The sequence below is a fragment of the Ruditapes philippinarum genome, unplaced genomic scaffold, assembly GCF_026571515.1.
Source record: "Ruditapes philippinarum isolate M1 unplaced genomic scaffold, ASM2657151v2 ctg1010_1_1_1_1, whole genome shotgun sequence".
In the NCBI taxonomy this organism is placed as follows: domain Eukaryota; kingdom Metazoa; phylum Mollusca; class Bivalvia; order Venerida; family Veneridae; genus Ruditapes; species Ruditapes philippinarum.
Window position 1 is genome coordinate 49,369 of NW_026852812.1, and position 19,660 is coordinate 69,028.

At 33.3% G+C, this 19,660-nt stretch overlaps 1 protein-coding gene across 1 annotated transcript in view; it reads left to right on the forward strand.

Annotated features, from left to right (window-relative positions):
* The window catches only part of LOC132725199 (TATA box-binding protein-associated factor RNA polymerase I subunit B-like), a 64,134-nt gene that overhangs the window by 6,814 nt on the left and 37,660 nt on the right, over positions 1-19,660 (forward strand). The window contains exons 3-4 of the mRNA XM_060710287.1: positions 280-379; positions 8,205-8,314. Of these exons, the coding sequence (XP_060566270.1) occupies positions 280-379; positions 8,205-8,314 (210 nt within the window). The remainder of the gene's footprint in view (positions 1-279; positions 380-8,204; positions 8,315-19,660) is intronic.

A 19,660-nucleotide genomic window follows, 5' to 3' on the forward strand; every position in this document is an offset into this window, starting at 1 on the left:
ATAGATAAACATTGTTTACATTTATACTATTTCAGGTGCAGTATCATATTAGTTGAATATAATGACATTTTTCTGCTTTTAATTCATAGCTAACAATATTTATCGTTACTCTCATTAAGAGTGTAATAATCAGGTGAGCAATATAAGGGCCAACTGGGCTATCTTGTTTCTCAACAAGCTACCGCCAATCATGAAATGTTTATCTTCATACCACTCAATGAAAATAGGTTCTGTATTTATAGAAAAAAAACTTGAATATCTCCTATATTAATTTTGCAGGATGTTCGCGTGATTGTTGCGGAAGAGGAAAATTTTGAAAATTTTAGTAGAACTGGTCAAATAAAAGAACCACCAACTCCAAGGCGAAACAAGAGACAGGGTAAGGCAAGCCTTAAAATCTTTGTTTCCCCTCCCTCAACTCATGTCTTACCCAGGGTAGGGTAGGTTTAAAATATTTTTTTTTTATCCAAAAATGTTTTTTTCTATCAAAATTATATGGAGTTTTGAACAAATAGTCAATGTTCAGCTAAAAACGATATTTTCAGTTTTATTCAACATATATTCTAGTTTGTAAATTTACAATAAACAAAAAACAACAAACATGAAACAGATATAATTCTCACCGCCTCCGTGGTCGAGTGGTTAGAAACGATGACTTCTAATCCAGTCTCTCTGGCGTGGGTTCGATCCTCTGGAGATGCTTTGGTAGTTAAGCGCGTAGGAATGTAGTCTAATACTGGTGTAACTCTCAAGGAACGATGGTTAGGAAACTTCCCGCCTATATGACTGAAATACTGTTGGGAATAGGCGTAAAATGAAACAAACAAACAAACAAAGATATAATTCTCATTGGCACACCTTGTTTCAATACAATATTTATTTATATTCCTAGGCAGTAAATTTTTATGCTCCCTGAAAAATTTCGGGGGAGCATATAGTTGGCGCCTTGTCCGTCCGTCCGTCCATTTGTCCGTCCGTTTTCTTGTCCGGAGCATAACTTGAAAACCCTTGGAGATAATTTGTTTAAACTTCATACAGTGGTAGAGGGCATTGAGAGGGAGTGCAGTGTCAAAGAACCATAACTCTATTTTGCCCGGTTTTTGAATTATCTCCCCTCCGGCTCAAACCGGGCTCTTGTTTTGAATTGCTGTGATTTTAAGCTTGACTTATATTTATATATATATATAATTAATAGAAAAAAAATAATTTTCTTCTGAATTTTGATATTTTCTTTTTTTTCTTTCTTTTTTGAGGCCCCAACTGGGTAACCCCGATAATATTTTCTTGTCCTTTAACATTGTCATTTATTTATGGAAAGGATTCATACGTCGACAAAACTAGTGTGACAAGACAGACCTATTGAAATTATAAAAAGGAAACATTAATATTTGTTCAAACCGTTAAGAAAAAGTAAAAAGTCGAGCGTTGCCCCTGCCCGGCGGTGGCTCTTGTTGTGGGTAGCAGTGATGACAAAAAATTGTTAGGAAAAAATCATGTAATTGAACATTTATAAACAGGACACAACATATTTGTGTGAACAGAACATGTATTTTACTTAAATTATTTAAATAGGTATGAAAGTGATTTAAGTGAATTGTATGTAACAAATTAGGATATAATTATATTGATATATAATTGTATACATGTACGAGGGGTGATCCAAAAATTCGTGGACACGCTGCATAAAACAAAAAGTAATAAAGCAAATCTCATGAAATTCTAGTATCTTATTAAGTGAGCATATGTCGGAAAATTCTCAAAATATTGTAAAGATTGTACAAGAATTAACGATTCTGCACCAGTTTATATACATAGTTACGACAAAACGCAGCGCAGCTCACGACGTCACAAACGACGTTATGCTATCATAGGAAGTAATCTATGTTACCGTTTTGCCTTATAACTTTTCAAAGTATTCCCCCTTTAACCCACACTCATTTTTCATGGCGGCGGACCCAGTCTCTAAATGTACTCGCATACCATTCCTGGATGAATGATGACAGTATGCATTGGGTGGCTCCTCTCAACTCATCCAGATTGTCAAAACGTTTCCCTCTCAACTTTTTCTTTAACCTGGGAAACAAGTCGAGGCCACACGGGGAAAGATCAGGCGAATATGGTGAATGACAGAGTACTTCTGCTCCAGTTGGAACTAGAGAATGACACATTGACGGTTTATTTGTCACACTTTCGATCATTGTTTTTGTCTCGCCAGGCGTCTTTCCAAAATTTACACAGAACTGTATAACTGTCTCGAAGTTTTGCTGGATCCGTGACGTCCCATTTTTTGATAAAAGCTGTTTTTAGCACCTGTTCTTTAAAAAAACACGAGCGTAACATAACCACAACTTCAAAAATATCTCTAATACTGACAGAAATGACGTCATACACATCAAAACAACGTTAATTATAACGTTTCCGCCGCAATTTTCACAGGTTTAACAATGTGTTTAAAATGAGATGAAAATGTTTACATCACAGAGAAAAAGTAAGCTGCGCCGCGATTTTAGATTACTTAATTGTTTTATGTTGTCATATATAGATAAAAAATGCAATTGGTTGTTTAAAATTTGGTCAATTTATTAAAAAAACATTGATTAAAAAATATCCAAAAGTTCACCTCGGCTAGGACGTCACGTTATGAGATACACACATCTGTCCACGAATTTTGGATCACCCCTCGTAATATAGACTGTATCGACCGATATTTGTCATCTGATATTGATGTATCGTCAATATGCTCTGCAATAAATCAATGGACAGCTCTAGAACACGACCAAGGGCAAGATGAGAATTTAAATATATTGATAACAATAGGTTGATATTTTCATGTACACTTGTTTCAAGATTTTAATTATTTTATCATCAAGAAATGTGGCGCTTTCACAGCAATAACTATGATTGTGTGAATTTAATTATCACATAGAATTGATTTATATTATCAAGACACTTAAACAGCGTTTTTCATCTTGATTCAAAATATAACCAAATATCATAGCCAAAAGTGTGGTCGGTCAATGGTGTGCAGCATGAACATCTATTTAAAAAATCTTTAAGTTTAGCCATGAATCAAGATGCAGAGCTTATAGCCACTTTGGTACCCTAGATGATGGCTGTGCTTAAGAATTGAAGAGATAGTTTTCATTATTGAACTGAATTATTTTAAAGCTTTTTAGAGTTACTGTTTTTGAAATCAATTCAATTTTTATGCCACTGCAGCATCTGCGATGCAGTGGCATATAGCGATTCACCTCTGTCAAAATTGCCCCCGCCCCGGGGGTATTGATTTTCAATATATACATATAGTAAAAAATAACATTGTCATTTATTTATGGAAAGGATTCATACGTCGACAAAACTAGTGTGACAAGACAGACCTATTGAAATTATAAAAAGGAAACATTAATATTTGTTCAAACCGTTAAGAAAAAGTAAAAAGTCGAGCGTTGCCCCTGCCCGGCGGTGGCTCTTGTTGTGGGTAGCAGTGATGACAAAAAATTGTTAGGAAAAAATCATGTAATTGAACATTTATAAACAGGACACAACATATTTGTGTGAACAGAACATGTAATTTTTACTTAAATTATTTAAATAGGTATGAAAGTGATTTAAGTGAATTGTATGTAACAAATTAGGATATAATTATATTGATATATAATTAGTCCCCTACCGGTTTACCGGAGGGGACTTTAGGTTTACCCTCCGTCCGTCCGTCCGTCCGTCTGTCCGTCCGTCAGTCCGTCCGTCCACAAAACTGGATCCCACGATAACACAAAAAGTACTGAAAATATTTTAATGAAACTTGGTATATGGATAGATGGCAGTATGGAGATTATGCACGTCTCTTTTTCTTTTCTTCCTATGTTGAAAATTCTGGTTGCTATGGCAACAAATAGACTGAAAATATGGCAAATTTTACACATAACCTGGATCCCGCGATAACGCAAAAAGTACTGAAATTTTTTTTATGAAACTTGATATATTGATAGATGGCAGTATGGAGATTATGCACGTTTTTTCTTTTTTTCCTATGCTGAAATTCTGGTTGCTATGGCAACAAATAGACTGAAAATATGGCAGATTTTACACATAACCTGGATCCAGTGATAACGCAAAAAGTATTGAAAATATTTTTATGAAACTTGACATATGGGTAGATGGCAGTATGGAAATTATGCACATCTTTTTCTTACCTTCCTGTGTTGAAAATTCTGGTTGCTATGGCAACAAATAGACTGAATTTCAAGATTTCTGATTCTAGTTTTTAAGTTTTTTCACTATAAGTTCTTTATTTCTTAAGGTATTTTCTTCAAACTTTAAAAATAAGTTGCTAGTCATCAACCACATCATATGTGACAAAGTTTACAACTCTAGCACAAAATTTATCAGAATTACCTCCCTTGAACTTAAAATTTTCATGAAAAAAAAACATTGTTTTTTTAATAACTTCTTTTTTTCTGAACGTTTCTACTTCAAACTTCATATAAATGTTTCTTATTAATTATCACTCAACATTTGTGAGTGTTCAATACTCTAGCAAGACTATTTCCAGAATTATGCCCCTTTTGAACTTAGACTTTTTTTGAGAAATTGGTAATTTTTACTCCAACTTCTTCAATCATGATAGAATTTTCTTCAAACTCCCACATTATAATATGACAAGGTTTATAAAATCTAGCATCCATATTTCCAGAATTATCTCCTCCTTAAACTTTTAATTTTTCCTATTTGTTCTTAACTTTCATTTACTTCAATTTCAAAATAAATATTCAATATTCATACCTTCATTACTAATTGTTCTTTGTTACACTCACATCATGTATGACATCGTTATCTCCTTTTTTTTTTTTTTAAATTTTGCTTTTAAATGTTATATTTTTGATAACAGGGATGTTTAAAAAATAACTTTAGACTGTCCTTCAGTCTGTCTGTCTGTCTGTCTGTTCACTGTGATCACTTTTAAAGAACTTTTTCAACAAATTTGCTTAAAATAGAAACATAAGTGAATGGCCAATGGCCCTTCAGAATGTTGCTTGGGCTCTTACCGGTAGGGGACTTATGGATTGCTTGCAATACTATGATAATTGCTTGTTGTATATATAGATGTATCGCCGATATTTGTCATCTGATATTGATGTATCGTCAATATGCTCTGCAATAAATCAATGACAGCTCTAGAACACGACCAAGGGCAAGATGAGAATTTAAATATATTGATAACAATAGGTTGATATTTTCATGTACACTTGTTTCAAGATTTTAATTATTTTATCATCAAGAAATGTGGCGCTTTCACAGCAATAACTATGATTGTGTGAATTTAATTATCACATAGAATTGATTTATATTATCAAGACACTTAAACAGCGTTTTTCATCTTGATTCAAAATATAACCAAATATCATAGCCAAAAGTGTGGTCGGTCAATGGTGTGCAGCATGAACATCTATTTAAAAAATCTTTAAGTTTAGCCATGAATCAAGATGCAGAGCTTATATAGCCACTTTGGTACCCTAGATGATGGCTGTGCATTAAGAATTGAAGATAGTTTTCATTATTGAACTGAATTATTTTAAAGCTTTTTTAGAGTTACTGTTTTTTGAAATCAATTCAATTTTATATGCCACTGCAGCATCTGCGATGCGGTGGCAATATAGCGATTCACCTCTGTCAAAATTGCCCCACCCCGGGGTATTGATTTTCATATATACATATAGTAAAAAATCAAAAAAAATCTTTTTTCTGAAGGTACAAGGCTAAGAGCTTTAATATTGTTAAATGATATCATCTATAGGTACTCAGCCAAAGTGGTTCAAATTTTGCCTCTAGTGTCAAAAATAGCACCGCTCCGGGGGCCATAGGTTTTCCTTATATGTATATAGTAAAAACTTGAAAAATCTTCTTTGAATTGACAAAGGCTAGATGTTAAATATATGGCATTAGACTTTGCAAAGTGAACCTTTACCAAGATTGTTTAAATTGTAGCCCTGGGGTCAAAATTGGTTCTGCCCCAGGGGTCATTGATTTTCATTATGTACATATAGTAAAAAATTAAAAAATCTTCTTGTCTGAAGGTACAAGGCTTAGAGCTTTGATATTTGGTATATAATATCATCTATGGGTCCTATACTAAAGTTGTTCAAATTATGTCCCTAGTGTTAAAATTGCCCTGCCCTAGAGGCGATAGTTTTCCTTATATGTAGAAGTAAAAACTTGAAAAATCTTCTTTGAATTGACAAAGGCTAGATGTTAAATATAAGGCATTAGACTTTGCAAAGTGAACCTTTACCAAGATTGTTTAAATAGTAGCCCTGGGGTCAAAATTGGTTCTGCCCCAGGGGTTATTGATTTTCATTATGTACATATAGTAAAAGAATAAAAAATATTTTTGTCTGAAGGTACAAGGCATAGAGCTTTAATATTTGTTAAATGATATCATCTATAGGTCCTCTACCAAAGTTGTTCAAATTTTTCCCCTGGTGTGAAAATTGGCCCTGCCTGGGTGCAGTGATTCTCATTATATACACATAGTAAAAACAGAAAATAAAACAAATGTTTTCTGAATGGGAGAAAGCTACAGCTTAGATATTTGACTTGAAATGTTGTTTGGTGGACCTGTATCAAGATTGTTTAAACCCTTGGGTCAAAATTTTGCCTTGCCCAAGGGGACCGTAACCTACTTTCTTGTCCTTTGATGTACAGCAATGAAATTTTGACCATGTGCACAGTTTTAGTTGTAAAATTGAACTTTGATATCAGGTGACCTAGATTTTGATGATGTGACCTACTTTCTTGTCCTTTGATGTAAAGCTGTGAAATTTAACCATGTGCATAGATTAGGATGTAAATTGAACTTTGATATTAGCTGACCTAGATTTTGACAGTGTCTTACTGCATTGATAGGTCCCTACTCTGACCTTTTATTTGAATAACAATAGATTTAACCACAAACATTGACATGTCCTCTTTTGTTAACAAATATTGTTATTAAATCCACTAATCTGATAATAAGGATAAGATAGGTCAGGGATCTTTGCATTATGGCAATGTTCAATTGTATAGAAACAAAATAAATTTTCTGTTTTTGCACTACTATTTAGTGTTGTATTAATGCAGTGGCATAGCATTTTTCACAAATGCAATCTTGTTTTTAGCTCGACTATTCAATAAGAATAAGTAGAGCTATTGTAGTCATCCGAGCATCGGCGTTACCACTTATAAATGTTAAAGTTTTTGTAATACCTCAAATATTTTCAAAGTCCATTGACATATGACTTTGAAACTTTGCACACTTGTTCACCATCATGACCCCAACCTTTAGACAGGAGAAGGTAACTGTATCAAACATTTTGACAGAATTATGCCCCTTTTTTTGACTTATATTTATAATTTAAGTTTGCATACCTGATTACCACCTCAGATATTTTCATATTCTCTTAACATCTGGCTTTTAAACAAGTTGCAATTTTATACTCTTCTTTGAGAGCATAATAGGACTCTCTTAAAGGCATATAACTGTAGAAAAATTATGCCCTGTTGTTAACTTTGAAACTTTTACATTATCATATTAGGCTCTTTTACTATCAAGCACGAAGAATAGTCGAGCGTTGCTGTCCTACTGACAGCTCTTGTTGCGTCCATTTTTAGGAGGACCTGAAAAGTAACCATATACAGATCTTTTAACTTTCTATTTAAGATATTTCCAGTAGATGTAGATTTTTTTGTTACCCTCGATAATTTTCACAACTGTTGGGCTCCCTACAATTATACTATCTCAAGCTTCTTGTGTTACTGGTTGTGTTGCTGGTTTAGAATTACCACACTACAATATACAACATTGTATATATTTAATAGTTCATCTTATTATCTGTATTTTTTTCCACAGGCACGAGTATCGGACCTGGGATGAAAATATATGACCAGATTGATAATAAAACCTGTGTTCATCTTAAAAGTGTCAAAAACCAAAAAAAAAGAATTGTAAAAAATGACCCCCTTTAAAATATACTATAAGTTAAGTTATATATTTTCATCCCAGGTCCGATACTCGTGCCTGTGTTTTTTTCTAGACTTTTGATGTTTACAATAAAAATGTTATGCTTCATAGACATTTGACAGTTTTACTGTAAACTGGCAGATTGTTGTTGCAGTTAATGTTTTTTCAGATCTTTAGATATATTCATGTTTCTATATACATGTTACAGCCCCAAACGGTGATTTTGGTCGTCCATGGAGTGTGTATGAGGCTTATCAGATTATAATTCTACATCAGGTTGAGGCACTTATCAAACTTGGGGCGGACAAGAGTTTGAAGGTAATTTTTACAACCAGTCAAAGCCCTGCAAGCCGGGGATAATGGGATTTAATGTAATTTTACAGCCAGTTAAAGCACTGCATCCTGGTGATAAGGCAAAATTTTTTTAAGATTTTATGTAATTTTACAGCCAGTCAAAGCCCTGCACGCCGATGATCAGGCAAAATTATTTTAAGATTTAATGTAATTTTACAGCCAGTCAAAGCACTGCATCCTGGTGATAAGGCAAAATTATTTTAAGATTTAATGTAATTTTACAGCCAGTCAAAGCACTGCATACTGGTGATAAGGCAAAATTATTGTGTGATTTAATGTAATTTTACAGCTAGTCAAAGCCCTGCACGCCGATGATCAGGCAAAATTATTTTAAGATTTAATGTAATTTTACAGCCAGTCAAAGCACTGCATACTGGTGATAAGGCAAAATTATTGTGTGATTTAATGTAATTTTACAGCTAGTCAAAGCACTGAATGCTTGTGATAAGGTGAAAAATTATTGTTAAGATTTCATGTATTTTAACAGCCAATCAAAGCACTGCATCTTGGTGATAAGGCAAAGTTATTGTGGGATTTCATGTAATTTTACAGCCAAAGAACTGCATCTTGGTTATAAGGCAAAGTTATTATAAGATTTCATGTATTTTACAACCAGTCAAAGCACTGCATCCTGGTGATAAGGCAAAGTTATTGTGGGATTTCATGTAATTTTACAGCCAGTCAAAGCACTGCATACTGGTGATAAGGTGAAATTATTGTGGGATTTCATGTAATTTTACAGCCAAAGAACTGCATCTTGGTTATAAGGCAAAGTTATTATAAGATTTCATGTATTTTACAACCAGTCAAAGCACTGCATACTGGTGATAAGGCAAAGTTATTGTGGGATTTCATGTAATTTTACAGCCAAAGAACTGCATCCTGGTGATAAGGCAAAGTTATTGTGGGATTTCATGTATTTTACAACCAGTCAAAGCACTGCATACTGGTGATAAGGCAAAGTTATTGTGGGATTTCATGTATTTTACAACCAGTCAAAGAACTGCATCCTGGTGATAAGGCAAAGTTATTGTGGGATTTCATGTATTTTACAACCAGTCAAAGCACTGCATACTGGTGATAAGGTGAAATTATTGTGGGATTACATGTAATTTAACAGCAGTAAAGCACTGCATGCTTGTGATAAGGCTAAAACTCTTAACTTAATGAAATGAAACATCCCAACAAAACAAAGTAATATCAAAGAGTTTGCCTATTAATCCCTTGTTCGACCACAGCTTGAGTTCTGTAGCTTATTGTGTCCAAATACAGAATTAAATATACAACAGATCGAAATGGGTACATCCTTGAAGCTGCTCAATGGGTCACAGGCAACTTCTCCCCTTACACCAGTGTCACAAACAAACAAACAAACAATGGTGTTTCCTTGGAAACAGAAGAATTAATACCAGGCTACTGATGTTCATAAGATTGTTCATGGACTGGTTGCAGTACTAATGCCTTGATCCTTATGTTACAACTTTTACCCTACTCACTAGACACATACATTCTCTTTGATATGGACAAATATGTGTGCCGCGTCGCGACAAAACCAACATAGTGCGTTTGCGATCAGCATGGATCCAGACCAGCCTGCGCATCCGCGCAGTCTGATCAGGATCCATGCTGTTCGCTACCAGTTTCTCTACTTGTTAAAAGGTTAAAAGTGAACAGCATGGATCCTGATCAGACAAATCCTGACAAATATATACTCCATGTAACAATTAAGAAGTCCACTTTTTTTCCCCAGCAACGATCATACTCTGGAATTCTCTGCCAGCCAAGGTTGTGCAAGATTCTACCCTGGATCATTTTAGGCAAGGGGTAACTAAACTGTGCCATAGGTTTTAAGTGTACTGGCTGGTTTTAACATTTTTAACTGTATATCTAATCTATATTAACACTATCAACTTGTTTCAAATTTCTCACAAGTACATTTTTGTATTAATTTCTCCTCCTGAACATATCTTCTTTTCATTTATTACACTGGCAAGCACCTGCACAAAATACTCTTAAAGGGTTGGATGCAGTATCTATCAATATGGATTCATGCATACCATGCCATATAATACAGATGTTGTTAATAAATACCTTTTTTATTTTACAAAAATCAAATTTTAAATGGATGTTATTAAGGGTATCCTGCTTTTGGCAGATATAGACAGGTAAAAAAACATTGTTGTTTATTTTTACGGTACATAAATTGATGGCCCTGTAATTCTAACATTTCAAAACAAGTTGTTCTCTGTTTATTTCGGTTTAGTAAGACATTATTGCAATGTTAAGACTTTGGTAACATTATGTACTGGTAATTTTTTTTATTTATTTTTTTTTACATCTTTTTTGTTGTTGTTTTACAGGATGTTTGTGTGTTTCAAATTTGGTCCTCGTGAATTATTTATCAAAACTTTCGAGTAGCGTTTTCTAAAGAGAAAGATAAAAAAAGTAACATACGAAAGACAGAGGTAAGTGTATTTTTTATTTGTGATATGCTTGATATTTTTTAAAACACAATTTCAATATAATTGACACATTTAATGGGCAGCCAATAGCTAAATGAATGACAAAACTTTGAAACTGCTTTTGTAAACATGAGAATTAATAGTCTGCAAGTGTGTGGGAGTACGTGTGAATATCAATTGTAAAGTTTTTGTTTCTTTTAGTTTTAAATATTATATTGATATAAATTATAACATGGCACCAAAAATAATACTCTTATGCAAAATAAGAAATGATAGCATTTTGAGGCTTAATGGGTCTTTAAGCTGACACAAGGGTGTTTGAGGTCAGTTATGCAGAATTGGCATTTAATGACTCTACTATTGGTGTCAGTGTGGCTTTCCTTTCAGAATACATTTATTTATGACAATAATTATTACGCTTATTTTACAAGTAAAATACTTTGGTTTCCATCTTATGATTTTTTCAGCCTGGCCATTGTCACAAGTCGGAGATGGCAAGAGTGGGTAGTTCTATCATCAAAATAACTATTTTACAAAAAAGACCTTTTACATTTATATACACATTTATTTATACAATAAAATTCAATACATTTACTAAAATTACATAATTTTATCAAATATTAAAGTACTTGTTTGATAGTTACGAAATTCTAAGTTCACTCAAGTAGTTAAAAAGAATTTAAGTATTGTCACTGCAGAATATTCTTAGAAAAATATATCAAAACACATATATTGTCTCTATCGTTGTTTCCACTTAACAGTTTATTTTGCCGTCCAACACTATATAAATTCCACACGAAGTTATCATCTACTCCGACCTTAAAATGTCAATATTCAATCTATCGTTGTAAGTAATTCACACCGACCTTGTAAGGTCATAATATAAAGGTTACCTCCGACCTATAATGGTCAATATATAACTAAGAAATGTCACCTCCCACCTATAAAGGTCAATTATTGTAATAAGAAATGTCATCTTGGACCAACAAAGGTCATTGTCGAACAGCAAAATAAAAGGTTACGATTCTGCGTAGATGTTACAATTAATGTTGACCAACTCTCAGCATGATACAAAATACTGCATGATATTTAGTTGCTGGCACTTCACACTAAAAAACCACCACGCACGCTCTTGACATTCATATGTCCTTCAACACCATGACCTATCAATGAAGACATTTTTCTTACTGTTATATCACACACATTAAATTTGAGTAAAACAAATGTTTGAAAGGAAAGTATAGGAAGATAAACCCATATTTACAATTTAACTTATTCAACTTATATTCAATATAACAACTTTACTTTTATCAAATAATTTTCCATGTACAAAGGAATTCAATGAAAAAAATTTACAATTTGCAAATAATTGAATATTTCACTTACCCTGATATCTAGGTAGACAGTCACTGTTAAATAAAGCTTGTCATTAAAATGGCTTTATGAAATGAACACCATTATCATTAAATTTAAATAATGAATTCTATCATAATTCTTCATAAAACTGAGCAAAACTGACTGAGTGTAAACCTATATGAACTATAGATAACAGTACTTTTTTAACACATTGGCCAGCTAACTTAATCAGGGCTGGGAATCAAAACTGCGTCGTATCCTACAAAATGTAAACAAACGCCGCCATCTTGGAGCGAAAAATGTATGTTTTTGTTTATAACTCTTTTTGTTGAAAATGACTAAAAACCAGATATATGTATTAACACGCTACACTATTTTCCGCTTCGTTTGGTATATGTTGCTTGCACAACTATTTTGTAAAACAAAAGTTATAGCGAACTTGCAACTCGAAGCGGGGCAGAATTTTTATGAAAATGTGTGGATACGACGCAGTTCATATTGCTTTATCTATCGTTTTTTCCTTCTAATCAATTATATATTTGTTTCCGAGTTCACCATAAACTTTGAAATATTATTTTGGATCATTTACTGAACTTTCATTAAAAAGAGATGTTTATTTTCTAAGAAAATAATGATTTATACGAAATGATACGATGCAATTGAAAATGAAATATGATACGACGCAGTTGTATTTTTGGCAGTCTTTTCAACAGGGTTAATTTTGGCAATTTATTTCTATTTTATGGAATAATCACTTGCGCTAGATAAAAAAACAAGTCATTTGCGGTGTATAGCAATGTTCTTGTTTGCTTTTGATTATTAAGAATACATTGTGGTCATGTCCAATATAACATATAATTTGAAAGTTTTACATTGCGGAAGCTTCTTTTTTCAGTTAAACATGAACATGTTACCTAATTGATCATAATATCTGAAATAATTTCTAATATTTTCCTGTATGTTTCAATGTTATCCCTAATTTTTTTCGTAAAAAAATGTAGAAATCTATGAACTTGAATTCATTTTGGCTAGCTACGCTCTAAGTTAACTGTGGTTCTGCATGTTCTGGGTAATGACTGCTTTTTGTGGTTCCTTTCAAACTTTCACTCTACACATTAGCTTCACTACGGGCGAGGACCTCAGGTGCGCCTTTGTGCATTATTTCAGGCAAAATGCCTGCACCTGCGGAAAACCATCGACATTTTGAAACTAGCTTGATAGGTTTTCCACATGAAAGAATAAAAAGTCCCTGGTGGTTTTCGAATTCATAGCAGTTCAGTTCAAGTGATTTGAATTCAGTAAACATAACCAGCTCGGCCTCGGTCGGACACACCTGTCTGATTTGTTTTTACAACAAAATTTGTTAACGTCTGACAGCTGTACAAATAAGCAGCTTTTTTATTAGTCCCCTACCGGTTTACCGGAGGGGACTTTAGGTTTACCCTCCGTCCGTCTGTCCGTCCGTCAGTCCGTCCGTCTGTCCGTCCGTCAGTCCGTCCGTCCACAAAACTGGATCCCGCGATAATGCAAAAAGTACTGAAAATATTTTAATCAAACTTGATATATGGATAGATGGCAGTATGGAGATTATGCACGTCTTTTTCTTTTCTTCCTATGTTGAAAATTCTGGTTGCTATGGCAACAAATAGACTGAAAATATGGCAAATTTTACACATAACCTGGATCCCGCGATAACGCAAAAAGTACTGAAAATATTTTTATGAAAACTTGATATATGGATAGATGGACAGTATGGAGATTATGCACGTCTTTTTCTTTTCTTCCTATGTTGAAAATTCTGGTTGCTATGGCAACAAATAGACTGAAAAATATGGCAAATTTTACACATAACCTGGATCCAGTGGATAACACAAAAAGTACTGAAAATATGTTTATGAAACCTTGACATATTGGGTAGATGGCAGTATGGAAATTATGCACATCCTTTTTTTATCTTCCTATGTTGAAAATTCTGGTTGCTATGACAACAAATAAGACTGAATTTCAAGATTTCTATTCTAGTTTTTAAGTTTTTTCACTATAAGTTCTTTATTTCTTAAGGTATTTCTTCAAACTTTAAATATAAGTTGCTTGTCATCAACCACATCATATGTTGACAAGGTTTACAACTCTAGCACAAAATTATCAGAATTACCTCCCTTGAACTTAAAATTTTCATTGAAAAAAAACATTGTTTTTTTTTTTTAATAACTTCTTTTTCTGAATGTATCTACTTCAAACTTCATATAAATGTTTTCTTATTGTCACTCAACATTTGTGAGTGTTCAATACTCTAGCAAGACTATTTAGGGAGAATTATGCCCCTTTTGAACTTAGACCTTTTTTTTGAGAAATTGGTAATTTTTACTCCAACTTCTTCAATCATGATAGGATTTTAAAAAAATGTTATATTTTTGATAACAGGGATGTTTAAAAAAATAACTTTAGAGTGTCCGTCTGTCTGTACATAAAAACTGTTTCCTGTGATCATTTTTTAAAGAATTTTTCAAATAAATTTACTTAAAATAGGAACCTAAGTGAAAATGGCCCCAAGTTGGGCCCTTCAGAATGTTGGTTTTGGGCTCTTACCGGTTAAGGGGACTTATGGATTGCTTGCAATACTATGATAAATTGCTTTGTTAAACTTCTGGCGTGAAGTTTTAAGATTATAAATTTTGAATTAATTATAAAAAGAATTAAACATTTCAAATTTTCTTATTTCGGTATGAGCTAAAACAGAGAAATTTTCAATGTAAACAGGAGGTTTATCCTCTGTGAAGTCATTTTCTGAAAACTTTTTTAATTTTTCAGGCCCAACTTTCAATTATAAAATAAAAATCACACTTTAGTATGAAGGTATGTTAAAATGTCATGTCTGGCTAGTCCTGTTTTGAAAAATTCGGTGTAATAATACTGACCTAAATTTTCTGTTTTCAAAATTTGTGAAAACTTCTTCATACTGTTGAAAGATTCATGTCTGTCTATATCTGTGGTGCACAGCGTAAAAACACCTTTGCAAAACGGACACCTTTCTTGACAAAATAATTTGTAGTTGTATCATATGTAACTCGATTTTGAAAATTTTTAAAGTTTTTTGAAGGAGAAGAATTGATTACTTTAAGTGCAAATTATAAAAAATACATTCCGTAGACTCCTAAAACCCAACGGCGATAAAGAAATGCCCAATACGACAAATAAGAGGTAAAGTTCTCGGCGGCCTGAAACATAAAATGACACAATTAATAGGAACTAAAACCTACTTACAAAATAATTGTAGCCTTAACCATTTAATTAAAAAATAATTTTTGAAAAATTCAGTGTTCAGTTTCAAATAATAAATCTCATCTGTCCTCACCGGATTATTAAGAAAATGAATACAATAAAATCGGCAACGTAAAAGACATAAGTTATAAACGGAAATTGAACGCGAAATTATTCCTAAAATTACAAGTAACAAAGGTAGGCATGCAAAATTTGCGCATATTCTCTCCCGAGTAGCGAGAGACCTTTTCAAAAATTTGTAAATTCTTTTCTCTTTTTTTTTTTTTAAAAAAAAAAATTCTATTCCTGAAATTAATACCAGGGTGCCAGGAGAAGGTTACACTTGGAATATTGGAAATTTTGGGTTATCAAAAATATTAATCACACCCATTTCAACCCCTCATGGGAAAAAGTTTTATAAGCATGCTAATGCAACACTAGAACACGTTTTTCTATGGGTGTGCGATCACGTGTTTCAATGTATATTGCATTTGATACAAGCTTTTCGGAATTTGTTAGATGCTTATGACAGGTAATTTAAATGCGACCGAAAAATGCCAGCCTTAATAGAAAATTGTTATTCCCATTTCCATTTTTAATGTAAAACCAATTGAAGTGGATCCTCTGCCCTTTTGGACTTAAGTTCGTAAAACAGAAATGTTGTTGGATCTTATACAGCATACCTGACATAAATTTAAAATTATTTTAAGAACCCAATAATGAGCCTGTAAATGAAAATTACAACCGCGTCCGTATCAAATTTTAATTTCAAACGTGCGTTCGTTATCAAATTTCGTAAAAATCAAATTAATTTTTTGAAAAATTTAATACATGTCTTTCTAATGCAAAGTTTAAGTAAAAAGATCCAAAATTATTTTTGAAGTTTATGGTGAACTCTGAAAACGGAGTAAATAATTGATTTGAAGGAAAAACGATGATAAAGCAATATGAACTGCTGTAATACCACACATTTTTCATAAAAATTTCTGTTGCCCACTTATTGCAAAATTTCGCTAAAACTTTTTTTATTTTACAAAATAGTTTGTGCCCAACAACATAACCGAAAGGCGGAAAATAGTTGGCGTGTTAATACATATATCTTGGTTTTCAGTCATTTCCCCAACCCAAAAGAGTTATAAACAAAAACATACATTTTTCGCTCCAAGATGGCGGCGTTTTGTTTTTAACATTTTGTAGGATACGACGCGAGTTTTGATTCCCAGCCCTGTTAATACCAGGTATTGGGAAAAAATATTTACATGGGTCATATTTAACTGTCTATCCCTGAAAAAGGTTTTAAGAATTTATATTTAAAATAGATAAAACTATAATTGATTTTGAGAAGCTATACTCTTAGCAGGGTTTTATATTTTTATGTGAGGCAACAGACATATGCTTTAACAAAAACAACCCGAATTGTTTTACCAAGGCGCCAAGGGGGAAAATATTTTGATATATACACTGAAAACACAACTGATTTTAACAGCATTTCAACTGATGAATATGGACCTCCATCAGTAATTAAAAACCATGATTGATGCTCCATCTTTAGTAGTTAACTGAAATCTTTCAAAATTGGAAATGGGTGTTCCCAAAAATTAAATCGAGGCCAAGAGTAAAATCCACACTAAGGATTTTAAACAGTCGCTAATGTTTTGTTTAATTTTGTAGGGAATTATTTTGAGGGCACAAACAGATAAGCCCAAAAATCAAAATGTTTTTTGGCAAAAGATTTCGTCTGCTGAAAACCGTGGACTTCGCAAAAAAATTCGCGCAAAAGGGTAAGCTTTTAAAATTAGGATTTTAAAAACTTAACATATACACCTAAATAATTTTCTTCTTTTCCCAATGAATACAATATTTTTATTAGTTACATGTTTTACATATTCATCCTCCCCCTCACCCTTGGGTTTTCAAATCCGCAGGGGACTTTGGATTCTTTCATGTGAGGAAGCTATCCAGCTAGCTTACGCAATGTTGGTGGTTCTACTTAGGTGCCCGTTCATGCCTGAAATAATATCCGGAAGCGCACCTGAGGTCTTCCTCCACAAGTAAAGCTGGAACATCGCCATATGACAGTGTTGGTGCAAGGTAAAACCCAACCAAAATAAAAACAAAAACATACTCATCCTTAGTCCACTGAATCATCTATTTGATTGTAATTTCATTGTTATTTTTTCTCTGCTAATTTAGAAATCCTGTAGTAGTAGTAGTTGCCAAGTTACCAGACTACTTATCCCACATAATTTCTGACTCAGAAAAAAGGAGAAACATGACCATTTTGCACTCAATTTGTGAACCGAAGGTTCAGGGTGAGCTATTAGTATTAAAGGGGGATACTCCGGTGTCCGGTGTTTCCCGTCAACAATCATCTTCTGTAAAACTGATGGGCAAATCTACCTAAAATTTGGTCAGTAGCATCCATGTGACAGTCACACTTAAATTTGCACATGTCATCTCAATTGGTCTCTTTTAGGGGTCAACAGATCTAAAACTAGAAAAACCTTTAAACATCTTCTATTAAATTAAATTATGAATGACCACCAAAATTTGTCTGAAGCATTCTTAGGTACACTATAGCCTCATTATAATGCTCATGTTGGGGTCCAATGTTTCAACATCGCGTTCTAACTATATGCACCCATTAGAACGCTCATTGCGAAATTACCGCATTACCCCACCCACCGACTATACATATAACGCTGACGATTTTTACTTACTGTTCAATGAATATCGACATTATCTTTTTCTTAAACAATTCATGATGTAAAGATATATATTATTATATTCAGAAATAAAACTAATTATATTTAAAAGAAACAAAAAAACTTTCGAACGAAACCCATAAATCATGAATGTAGTGTTACCAGACCCTCCTGACTGTGTTTTTGATGTATTTTGTATTTTAGTCATTGCCATGCACTTTGAACTTTATGGTTGGCATAATGTGTTTTGATTGGTTGTTAGTTAGCAGTTAGCCTTAAGTTGTGTCCCCTAGTTAATCAAATGCCATTTACTTCCTGTCTTGGCCGTTCTATTTACAGTGCAGGATTTTAAATTGATTTTGGGCTTGTGTGGGTTATTTAATTTAGCGTGGTTTGCATGCCACGGGTATGTGTGTGAACTTTAGTTTATTTATACTCACCACCGGTTGTCCATGTCACAGTTATGATATGAATTTCAGATTTTGGAAACAATTTGATGCCTGACTGATGGCCAGGTAGAACAACAAAAGAGCGAATAAACGCTAACCTGGTCATGTTTTTCACACCTTTGGCGCTCATGAATGTCCTAATTACAATTGTTTATTGTACATGACTGTCAAATTGAACAAGCGTTATAGCAAATATGGCGCGCTATAAATCTAGATCTACATATTTTTTTTTTTGGGGGGGGGGGGGTGGGGGGGAGCCAAGGTCTATGAGCGCTATACTGAGATTAGTGCTATAATGAAGAGCGATATATCAAGGCTACAGTGTACTGTGAAATCGGTAATCGTGGGCATGAAATTGGAAATATGTTTAAACCTCTCCTACAGAACTATTTGATGGATGATCACCAAATTTTGTCTGTAGCAGTCTTAGGTAGTGTTTTATCAAGTTTGCTCATATTAATTTGATTTGCCCTGTTTAAGGGCAGCAAATGCTTAAAATAGAAAAACCTTTGAACATCATCTCCTCCCAGGCTTTGGCTTGCCCAGCTATTTACTATACTGTACATGTATATTTAAAAGAAAATCAAATGAAAAACAATAAAAGAATATATAGAATTCTGTACCTACCAATGAAATTTTAAGTGTCATTTCTAGTCAGCCACCGCCATTTTTAGTGTAACTCAATGATAATATGCGGGGTTTTCCAATAATAAACAATCACAACTTTTCTGATTAATAATTAATTGCCTAGTACTGCAAGTTAAAAAGGAAGCGTTGCATGAAATACCTAATGAAACCTTTAAAACAGGGGAAAAAAATTTTTTTTAAACCGACTTCTTCGTTCATAGGCTTTGCCTAATTTCATATTATGGGGAAGTCGAAACTGCGGGCCCAGGCTTTGGCTTGCCCGGCTATAGACTACATGTGTATATTTAAAAGAAAATTTAAAAAAAAAAAAAACAATTAAAAAATATATAGTTTTCTATACCTATAAATTAAATTTTCTGTGTCATATCTAGTTGTGCATCACTATTTTCATTGTAACTCAATGATTTCAGGAGGAAAGCGGTGAATGAA